The sequence below is a fragment of the Thalassophryne amazonica genome, chromosome 16, assembly GCF_902500255.1.
Source record: "Thalassophryne amazonica chromosome 16, fThaAma1.1, whole genome shotgun sequence".
Lineage (NCBI taxonomy): Eukaryota > Metazoa > Chordata > Actinopteri > Batrachoidiformes > Batrachoididae > Thalassophryne > Thalassophryne amazonica.
In genome coordinates this window covers 41,075,834-41,087,377 of record NC_047118.1, presented here as the reverse complement: position 1 = coordinate 41,087,377, position 11,544 = coordinate 41,075,834, and the positions used below count along the sequence as shown (strand labels likewise).

The 11,544-nt window shown below is 41.2% G+C and overlaps 1 protein-coding gene across 1 annotated transcript; it reads right to left on the bottom strand.

The window, feature by feature from the left end:
* Nucleotides 1-524: 524 nt before the first annotated feature.
* Nucleotides 525-5,961, bottom strand: tmem150b (transmembrane protein 150B). The gene is made up of 7 exons (XM_034190325.1): nucleotides 5,683-5,961; nucleotides 5,289-5,393; nucleotides 4,008-4,067; nucleotides 3,743-3,810; nucleotides 2,787-2,914; nucleotides 2,302-2,479; nucleotides 525-830 (listed from the first exon to the last, which is right to left on the bottom strand). Exons 2-7 carry the CDS (start codon nucleotides 5,351-5,353, stop codon nucleotides 604-606), a joined length of 726 nt encoding a protein of 241 aa, XP_034046216.1. The 5' UTR covers nucleotides 5,354-5,393; nucleotides 5,683-5,961; the 3' UTR covers nucleotides 525-603.
* Nucleotides 5,962-11,544: the final 5,583 nt, after the last annotated feature.

The window sequence follows — 11,544 nt, the reverse complement described above, 5'->3', positions numbered from 1 at the left end:
AGAAAAATATGTAAAAATAATAAGTTAATGGAATATGTTTAATCCCCCCCATACTTCCACCCTCCCTCCATTGTATTACACAAAATTGTACAGAGAAGGTTTTAAGGGTTTATTTTAGGAAACCGTATCCAAAATGACAGTAATAAATATGTATGCATAAATTACCATTATGGACCGCATGGTGGATTAGTGGTTAGCACTGTTGCCTCACAGCAAGAAGGTCATGGGTTTGAGTCCCACCTGTGCCCTGTGTGGAGTTTACATGTTCTCCCCATGTTGTGGGTTCCCTCCAGGTGCTCAGACTTCCTTCAACATCCAAAGACATGCAGGTTAGGTTGACTGGAAACTTTGAATTGTCTGTAGATGTGCGTGTAGGTGTGACGATGTTTGTTTGTCTATATGTGGCCCTGTGACAGACTGGCGTCCTGTTCAGGCTGTACTGCTTCATGCCCTGTCACTACTGGGATAGGCTCCAGATGGAATTTACAATAAAGGATGTGGAAGTGTACAGCTTTTTTTTTTTGGGCTGAATGGTGCCCCCATGTGTTGTCATGTATTACAGCTGCGCCCAAAGTGGATTTGTATTGTCTTTTAAAAGCCAGTCTATTTCGGCACATGGTTGTTGGTACAGTGGTTGGGGTAAATATCCATTTGCATTTGTGCTGTACTTGGTTTTTCTTTCAGTGCTTGTTTTTGGACGGTTAGGCGATAACAGTCGATATGTCTGAACTCAGCTGCAAACAGGCCAAACAGGCATAAAAACAACATGACCAGAATCCACTCGCACACTGCTGCTCCAGACCGATGGTTTGTCTTGTGAAGAACAGTCACTGAAGAAAAGTAGTCAAGGAGCAAAACGCCAAAGTAAGTTAATATATTTCTATGCGTTTCATGTAACCAGTGAATAGATAACTAATTCAAAGCAATAACTCAAAAACAGTACATTCTATCATGTTGTACACCTCCATATTAAAAGCTCACATAATAAGGACAATCCATTTAAAATCTCATGAACCTTGATGCACCAGATCAATCCACAAAACAAGTTTGTTTCACTTATGTAATATCCCCTAGACAATGTCTCAGTCACCTGCAGGGTGGGATTAGTTGATGCCAGGTGGAGGATGGAAAACTGTACCCCGATGTTAAAAGGTGAATCAGCATGAGCAGAGACAATTATACAAGACACATAAAGCAAACTGACACTTATGAAAAATTATGTTGTTTTAGTATTCAAGGAGATACTAGATTACTGTGGTGTACAAAAGAGGGCTGGGGGTTCTTGTTTTCTTCATTAGAATGCAAGTGAAACACCAAATTTTTAATTTCCACATGTGAATTTTTTATTCTGTCTTTTATGGCACCAATAGGATTAATAATTTCTAAGTATCAATTAATGGGATTTCTAAATGTAACAGTTTTGCACATAGTGATCTCTAAAGTAATAGTCAAATAAGGTCAACGTCCACTGGATTCTATGACAGAAGACATATGTTACCTTGTAACATGATAAGTAAGCAAGACAGATCGTGCAAACTATTGCTTTTTAGAAACCTATGAGCTCAACCAATAGTTTGCATCTCTTTTTAACAAAAATGGAGCAAACTTAACTTTTGAACCCTATGCAAACTGAACTGTTCCTTTGTCACCATTTTTTCTGTGATCATAGATAGTCATGGAATCTTTATGCTCAGACAAATAACGTGTATACTTTTCAATAAAACTGAAGCATTTTGAAATTCTGACCCCTCCCTCTTTTAATTTTTAATTGATCTGGCTTTCGCTGCCACCTTCAGATGGCTATTATACATTTTTGTGTAGCCCATGTTACACTGAGACTGAGATGCAAATGTTGTTTGGGGTACCTTAAGTGGTACGACAACCTGCTTGCCTTATGGACTATTTCTTCCAAAATATATTTTCTCATTTCCTGTTTCATGGTGGTGGCTGAGAGTTATGTCTAAAAACGTTGGCCCAAACTCTCCCATAGATTGCATAAGTCCACAAAATGACATTCACATCATTTTCATACTCATCACACCATTCAGAGACCTGCTTGGGGGGGGGGGGGAATCAGCACCTATGTGATATAATTACTAATCATTAACCTGAAATATTGGTTCTTTCCAATCCAATTACTTATATAACATATCTAGACATTTAAACTACAGCAGCTGGACTTCCAGTTGGTGTTGAACATGTTTCCCATGTATGAAAATGATGTTAGTTTTAAAAATGTCTGCGTGGAAAACCAAGAGAAAGTTAAAAGACAGATTCCAAAAGGTCACATAAGAAGGATACTTAGGATGAAGATAATGGTACAAAGGGTGCAGCACGTTGCCCTGAGAGGTCCGACCCAGCAGCGGTCCTCAGACGGCTCAGCCTGGTACGTTAGAAACAGCTGCACCCAGAAGTAGATGACACCAAGGAACAGAGCCAGTAATGCACCCAGTAAATGCACCTGCATCAGGACTGATTGCTAAGAGGTTTAGAGAAAGGAGGTTAGTGAACACACAACATTATGGGTTACATAGTAAAAAGGGTTTTTATTACTTTAAAGAGGCATGAAGGCATTATTTTTTAATGCATAAAAATAAAACCATATAGTTGTTGCATGATGCACGTTTCTGTGTGTATGCTGACCACATTCTGTTAATTTTATTGAATTAACGGCCAAATGACAGCAACAAAGTAAGCAAGGATGAGGCAGAAAATGGGAAATATGACAAAAGAAAGCTTAATGTTCTATATGTTAAGATCATGAACACAAATAAGTGGAGTGTTACCTGAAAGTTACCAATAACAGAGATTCCTACTGAAGAGACGAAGCCCAAAACCAGGCCAGCAATGTTGGCCTTACCATGGTTGCCGTAATCCCGAACCTGCTGGAAGCGGATCACCACGATCCACAGAACTGGGAAAGCACATCAGAAATGGTCACAATGTCAAATGTAAAGAATGACTAAAGCTAATGACTAAATTAAATTAAAGCTGTTATCAAATTTGATCATATTTACATGTGTAGGATTTTTTTTTAAGAAAATAAATAAAATAAAACTGCTCTATTCCCTCTGTGGTTTCAGGGAGTAGTGTGTAAAATGTGTCATTTTTGGTCATTACCATGGTAACACTTCAAAGTGTTCCATTAGTGCTAATAGAAACTTGTATCTGGTTCAACTTTTCACCTTTGTTTCGGCACTGCTTCACCACCTGTTGCCTTATCTCTCATTCTACTTGTTGCTTACTTTCACAAAGAGCGCTTGTCATATTAACATATTCTGTGCGGAAGATCGACCAATCAGCATCGAGCCCCACCCATGTCATTTCAAGGTTGCCCAAAAGTAAAAATCTCACAGTAGTGAATTGTTTTGCACTCAACATGCACACCCAAACCAGGAATGTAAAAGCTCAGAGCACAGAGGGAGTGTGACTTCATTCTCTGCACAACGCATCATTAGGTCACTAAATAGTTACATCGAAAATAGTTGTTGGCTGCTATATTAATGTGTAAAATTCCATTCATAACACCTTTAGCACAGAGAAACATGAGCTCTAATCAAATTCCTGTAGTATGAAGAACATAAACCAAATTACAAAGTCAAAGTTTGTGGTAAGAATTAATGTCAACTGATCCAGCATGAAGAGCTCTGGGAAACATAAAAGCACAATTATGTGAGCGTGAAGATCTGTATATCAAAAGTCTATGAATCCACGAGCACAGCATGCATGTGCGTGTGTTTACCTAAAAACGAACAGATGCTGCAGATCTGAGCAAAGATGCAGCTCTGCGGGTTGTAAGTGCCACATTTACTAAAGGGAGAATAATCACAGTGTTTATTACACAGCAGTGATGTTCTGCACTAACAGTACTCATTATCATGTATTCAGCTGTGTCTGCAACAACTAAGAGAGCCAGAGGGCAAATTAAATTCACTTGATTTTATTTTAGTTCACTTTTGGTTATTTTTCACCTTATTTAAGACACTGTTAAGCACAAAGATACCAACCTGATATACGGAACACCTTCTGTTAGATTGACAGATCCATTTTTAACAGCTATAGCAAACCTAGCAGGAAGAAAAGTTCACTTAATATCACACTGTTGTAAAGACATTATGCCGTGTTCTCTTTTTGCACCACTGATTCTTGTCATTTGCAAACAGGAGAGATCTTAGACTGAAACATAAGAATGAATAAAGCTGAATGATATAACTCGGGAGATCGCAGCTAAACCATTAATTTAATAAAAGAACAAAAAGCTTCTTAAAATGTGAGATGTGGGAAAACTGCCATTTCTTAATACAAACCACATTCTTTTTGGTCATCACCCACAACACTCTAAAACATTGCAGCTGCGTTTAGTTATGTCCACTTGCTACCTCTCTTTAACATAAAGAAGTCTTACAAGTTTTGGATGTTGAACTCAACTTTACAACTCAACTCAACTTGTAACATTGAGTTCAATATCCAGAACTTGTAAGAGATCTTTATATTAAAGCGAGGTAGCAAGTGGGCAGAACTAAACACAGGCTGCATGTTTTAGAGTGAAACAACAAATGTGAAACAGCTCATGTTAAAATTTCAACAAATAACACTATGTAACAAATTTTTATTTTTGTTTTGTTCCTGGGTACACAGTGTGTTTTCCTAACCTGTTATGCCTTAAATAAATAGAAAATAGCTGTTATTCCACAGAAACTTTGCTTCTGTGATCAGGACAATGATATTTTGAAATTTGTTTTCAAGAATATTCTCGATTCGCCTTCACTACTACTGAGTAGTCTTCTAGAATATTCTTTAACTGCTAGAACTGTCCAGAATTTTCTAGAAGTTTCCAGAATTATCTAGAAATTTCAAGAACCTTTTAGAACTTTCTAGAATGTTAAAAAAATAAAATAAAATCAAAGTTTGTGCTGAATGTAGTCATTTTTCCATAGACTTTAGACATAAGCAGCCAGGAACAAAAATTGTGTTACATAGTGTAATCAGAAATTTTTATAGTTTGGTCATGTCAGCAACACCCTGCAACAAAAACATTCAAATGGTCAGCTTATAGAAAAATGCTTACAGAAAGTAGCCTTTTGTCATAATGTAAGAAACTCAAAACATGTGATACTACTGCATTGTCTTCCACTGCATAGTTTTTGTTAAGTATCTTTTCTCAGAAATGTCGAAAATTCAGGATGTTTTTAGCACAAAGATCCCCTGGGAAGTGAAAGAGAAATTTATTTTTAAGTTTCAGTTTGACCAACAGAATTGGTTACAAATGGAGGCATGTGAATACTCACACCGTCCAAATGCCTGCCGTGCCAAAGACAGCCAGACTGAGAGGAAGCAAAGCCCACAGCCACATCTTACAGGACTGCTGCTGGGTTACCACAAACACAAACCAACTGTAAGAAATAAGAGGTAATTTATTACAACGCGGCAAAAACACGAGGGCAGAGCGCAAACTGACAGAGTCAAAATAGTTTCAGATTTGTATTTTATGTATTTCTTATATTTTGATTTTTTTTTTAATCATTGGAAATTGGTGGTAGTCTTATTTTATTTGTGTCACACTTTGAATGTATACTTCAAGGTGCTGCATAAATTATTACTACTACTATAATTACTATTATTAATACTACTACAGCAACATCTATTTAAAAAGAAAAAAAAGGTCATATTGAGTGTACTCACTTTTCTGAAGAATCAGTTGTCGTAGAGATAGTTGTCTATCACAGCTCCTGAATACTGAGGCGCTGCTCCGCTGTCACCATAATGCCACACACGCAGGTCGCCCAATTTAAGTCAATTTCAGAGTTTTTCCAAACAGCTGTCACACTGAACATTAAATTAAACCAGCAGGACAGTTAATATATAGCTCCACAGGTTCACTGAGGACACGCAGCTGAAGGAAAACATGATGACAGATGAACAATGGAAAAAAAAAAAGAAGAAAAAGTCTAACGGAAAAAATAAAAATCACACTTTTTTTATTGTGCTGCTAAACTGACCGGTTACTGTGATGTGATGTTTTGAGGGCTCTGTGCTGATTCTAAGTTCCTCACAGTCACACTCAGTGAGTTTCTTATCCTCCCACAGTTTACAGTCACCTTCCCTTCCCCTTTGTAACAAACACTAAAAATACAAAACGTGAAATTCAGGTGCTCCTTTCTCAAGCTGGACAACAGTTAAAGCAGTGGACTGTTTTCTGTCTCACACCATGACTATCAGGTCAGGTCTGAGTTCTGGTCTTCACCATAAAGAAACAACATGGTGGATCATTAATAACCTTGATTAATTTTCACAGCTTTATATCTTAGTTGTTGGCAGTTTCCTCGCTTACGAGGATAGTGGGAAGGCCTTTTTTTTTTAAAGTTTATTTTCTACAAGCCCTCTGGTGGCTGAAAAGTCCAATGCGGGATGCATAAGACCTGTTACACTTGGGGCAAATGAACACTTGAGTAGGCTGGGCTTGTGCTGCTGCCCGCTCTGTCTGTCTTTGACGCTTCTGGCGTGAGGCCTCACTTCTTTCTGCCTCAAACTTCAGGCTGGCGGATTTGATGCTGGAACGCCAGCTGAGTCTATCTGTCAGTAGCTAGATGCTGCCATGACTGATGCTGAATGCCTGCAAGGGAGAGCTGTTTCTTCAGCTGGTCCTTATAGCGCTTTTTGGGGGCCCCTTGGTTTCGTCTCCCTTCCTTGAGCTCGCGAAAGAGAATTAAGGTCGGCATGCGTGTATCATCCATCCTGGCTACGTGACCTGCCCAACGAAGCTGTTGTTTGAGTATAATAGACTCCATGCTGGGCAATTTGGCTCTGGTAAGGATGTCCTCATTTGAGACGTAGTCCTGCCACTTGATCCCGAAGATGTTTCGGAGACAACACTGATGAAAGTGTTCCAGTAATCTGATCTGCTGGCGATACAGAACCCAGGTTTCAGCTCCATACAGGAGGGTAGGGACCACAATGGCTCTGTAGACCTGCACTTTTGTGGAAAGGCGCAGTGCATGATTCTGCCAGACTTAGAGAGTCGACCAAAAGAACTGCTGGCCTTGGCAAGGCGACTGTCTAGGTCCTTGGCAACAGATGCGTCGTTTGAGATAACACTACCGAGATACGTGAAGTGCTCTACTGCATTCAGGCTGGTACCCTCGATGTTGATTTGGGGTGGGGTATATGCTGTATGGGGGACCGGTTGATATAGCACTTCTGTCTTTCTCAGGCTGATGGTGAGGCCGAAGGCTCTTGCTGCTTCAGCAAAACAGTTGACAATGTGCTGCAAGGCTTGCTCCGTATGGGCGACGAGGGCGCAGTCATCTGCGAAGAGCAGCTCCATGATTAGCTGTTCTGTGATCTTAGTGTGGGACAGAAAGCGCCGCAAGTTAAACAGACTTCCGTCGGTTCTGAAGCGGATATAGATGCCGTCTGTCAAGTCTTCTTTGGCCTCACGAAGCATCATGCTGAAGAAGATGGAGAACAGAGTGGGCGCGAGGATGCAACCTTGTTTGACGCCATTTGAGATGGGGAAGCTGCCGGACAGAGTTCCGTTGTACTTCACTTGTCCCATCTGGCCTTCATGCAGCTAGCGGATGATGGTGAGGAGCTTTGGAGGGCAGCCAAGGCGTGCAAGAATCTTCCACAAACCCTCACGACTGACTGTGTCAAAAGCCTTGGTTAGGTCTATGAAGGATGCATAAAGGGCCATGTTCTGTTCTCTGCACTTCTCCTGGATCTGTCTCAGGATGAAGATCATGTCGGTGGTTCCCCTGTTGGCCCGAAATCCGCACTGACTCTCTGGAGTATTTTCATGCGCTATGGTAGGGGTAAGCCTGTTGAGCAGCACTCGAGCCAAAATCTTACCTGCTATTGAGAGGAGAGTGATGCCCCGGTAATTACAACAGTCGGACTTGTCGCCCTGGTTCTTGTACAGGGAGACAATGACCGCATCCCGAAGGTCATGTGGAACCATTCCCTTTTTCCAGCAACTGGAGAAGAGAATCTGAAGCTTGTCGAGGACTGCCTCACCTCCATTTTGGTACACCTCTGCTGGGATGCCATCTATGCCAGGAGACTTCCCTGGATTCAGCTGCGTGGTGGCCTTTCGGATCTCTTCAAGTGTTGGGGGGTCATCAAGTTCCCATTTCACCTCCACCTGGGAAATCTTCTCGATTGATGACTCTTGCACAGTGCGCTTGTCACTGAAGAGGTTTTCAAAGTGTTCTGACCAACGCTGCATAATGGTTTCCTTGTCCGTCAGAAGGGTGGAGCCGTCTGAGGAGCGCACTGGTGCTTGCACTTGATGTGCTGGCCCATGGATGGTCTTAAGGGCTTCATAAAAGGAGCGCATGTCTCCGGCCTCGGCATGTTGTTGTGTCTTCTCCGCAAAAGCTAGCCACCAGTCGTTCTGCAGTATGCGGAGCTTGCTTTGCAGTGTGGAGCAGGCATTTCTGTATGGTGTCTTGGCAGAGTGGTCATCAGGTTTAGCTAAAAGAGTCTTGTGGCATGCACGTTTCTTTTCTAGTAGTTCCTGGATCTGTGCATCAGACTCATCAAACCACTCTTTATTTTTCCTGGCTGTGAAGCCCACTACTTCTGCTGCCATCCCCTGAAGGATGGTCTTTAATCTCATCCACTGTTGTTCAGGGTCGTCAGGCAGGCCTTCTTCTCCACCCAGTCTCTCCTCTAGTTTGGCCTGGAACTCCTTTTTTGTGTCTATGTCTTGCAGCTTGTGGACTTGTAGCTTCTTAAACTGTGAGCCTTTCTTCTTAGGAGGGGGCTTGAAAGTGAAAGCAATCTTGGAATGGACCAAGCGATGATCCGTATAGCAATCCGCGCTAGGCATCACCCTGGTATGTAGTACGTCTCTTCTATCACGCTGTCGCATCAGAACGTAGTCCAGAAGGTGCCAGTGTTTGGAGCGTGGGTGTCTCCAGGTTGCTTTGAATCTCTCTTTCTGTTGGAACAGGCTGTTGGTGATCGTCACGTTATGTGCAGAGCAGAACTCCAGCAGCAGGGGGCCATTGTCGTTACAGTTGCCTATGCCATGTTTCCCTAGCACATCCTTCCATACATCAGAGTCGCAGCCCACTCTGGCATTTAAATCTCCCATGATGAGGAGCTTGTCCTGGGTGTCGACGTGCTGTAGAAGGTTGTACAGATCGCTATAGAAAGCCTCCTTAACTCCGATGTCGGCCTGCATGGTTGGGGCATACACACTAACAATAGTGGCAAAATCCTTGTTGTTGATGGGGAGCCGGAGTGACATGAGTCGGTCAGAATGTCCAACTGGCAAACTGTGTAACCTATGTGCTATGGTGCTCTTAATCATGAACCCGACCCCTGAGAGTCGACGATCTTCTTTAGCCTTCCCTGACCAGAACAGTGTGTAGCCTGTGCCTTCCTCGGTGAATGACCCTTGGTCTGCAAAGCGCACCTCGCTGAGTGCAGCAACGTCTATGTCAAGCCTTGCTAGCTCTTTGGCGACTAAAGCTGAGCGTCTTCGAGGACGTTCGCTATTGTCTGAGTCCATCATTGTGCGTACATTCCAGCACGCAATTTTCAGGTTCTTTGTTTTTCTTTTCGCACCGCATGTAGTGATGCCCGTTGGCAGCGGTGAGCCAACCGGGTCTAGTGAGACAAGCCATGTTTAGACCACCTTTTCTAGGTCTGTCTCCATGTGGAGCAAGCAGGGCTATCCCTAAACAGGGCTGCTTGGTCACCCAGGGCCCTGCCGGATGATGCTGTTGTCTCGGGTCAGCAATCAAACAACCATAGTTCCTGAGCTGCCTGCATGCAGGATCGAGACTGCAGCTCCCAGTGCCATCATACACCTGCTATTTTTGCCTCTTCCCATCGCTGCAGGGCTTTCCTTCCCACCTGCGCTCGTTGCTTAAAGTGGGGATCAGCTCGCGCACACCAATTCCACTCTTTAGGCAAGGTGGCACTCCACAGTGGCACAGACAAGCTGAGACGGCTGTGGCGACCACCAGGCTGTAGGTTTTACATCAGAGTGACCTTCTCCTAGCCTCTGGCGAAAGAACCTTCCTCGGAGGCACGGGGGCGGGAGTGCCTAGATCCCGTATAGGTCATGGACCTACCACTGCCATACTTGAATAAACAATATCTGTGTTGTAAAACAACAACAACAAAAACACAAAGCCAACCTAATCAAAACCAAAGTGAGTGCAGCTCCAGGAAAACCTACCTGAAACGATCTAAAACTGACTGAAAATAAATCTGACTCAATCTAAACCGAAAACAATTCATCTAGCGCAATGTAACTATAGCTTGTAAGCTAACAAACGGAATATCAAATCAAATGTATTTATTTATATAGCGCCAAGTCACAACAATCGCCCCAAGGCGCTTTATATTGTAAGGCAAGAGCCATACAACAATTAAAGAAAAACCCCAACGGTCAAAATGACCCCCCTGTGAGCAAGCACTTGGCGACAGTGGGAAGGAAGAACTCCCTTTTAACAGGAAGAAACCTCCAGCAGAACCAGACTCAGGGAGGGGCAGTCTTCTGCTGGGACTGGTTGGGGCTGAGGGAATATAAAGCTAACCAAATCTAAATGCACTTAAAACAATCACAGTCAAAACCTTTATCACTATGAAAACAGATAAGTGTGTATAAAGCTAACTGAATCTGAAAGTAACTGAAAAACAGGTAACTGAACATACATTAATGCAAAGATAAGCAAATTGTTAAATGAATATAAAGCTAGCAATCTAAAATGTACTTAAAATCACACTATCTGAATCTAAAAATGTATTTATCAATATGAACATAATTTCATGCAAAGCAATAGCTAAATGGATATAAAGCTAACAAAGTAAAATTGTAAAATTGATGTAAAATAACACTATCTGAATCTAAAAATGTATTTATTACTATGAAAACAGTTAAGTGTATATAAAGCTAACTGAAAAACAGCTAACTAAACATAAATTCATGCAAAGCTATGTGACTAGCTAAATGAATATAAACTAGCGATCTAAAATTTACTTTAATAACACTATATGAATCTAAAAATGTATTTATCACTATGAAAATAGTTAAATGTACATAAAGCTAACTGAACATATAAATTCATGCAAAGCTATGCAAATAGCTAAATGAATATAAAGATAGCAATCTAAAATTTACTTAAAATAACACTATCTGAATTTAAAAATGTATTTATTGCTATGAAAACAGTAATTAAATGTATATATAAATGTATATAAAGCTAACTGAAAAACCGCTAACTGAACATATAAATTCATGCAAAGCTATGCAAAGAGTTAGAGAAGTAGAAAAAAAAAAAAATCATACTTACTAACATACTTACATACATACAATGATAATATAACATGATATAATATAACATGATAATACAGCTACTATGATACAGCTAACATGAACTCCCATCATATCTTAGGAAGCGGGTTAGTAAAGCCTTCAAGGCAAATATGACCTTTGGATCCTGTCAGCCAAACAGAACACTGCTGTTTTTACTTGCAGCTGATTAAAGTTTGACAAATCTGTGATCATTTAAGCCTTATGACATCACA

What these genes read in the sequence shown, in the direction of transcription:
- tmem150b (XM_034190325.1), bottom strand. Translation starts at nt 5,353, where the DNA reads ATGTGGCTGTGGGCTTTGCTTCCTCTCAGTCTGGCTGTCTTTGGCACG. An exon ending in GAAGGTGTTCCGTATATCAG is followed by an intron (nt 3,811 to 4,007) that starts GTTGGTATCTTT and finishes TTCTCCCTTTAG; the next exon opens with TAAATGTGGCACTTACAACC. An exon ending in CTGTTATTGGTAACTTTCAG is followed by an intron (nt 2,480 to 2,786) that starts GTAACACTCCAC and finishes TAAACCTCTTAG; the next exon opens with CAATCAGTCCTGATGCAGGT.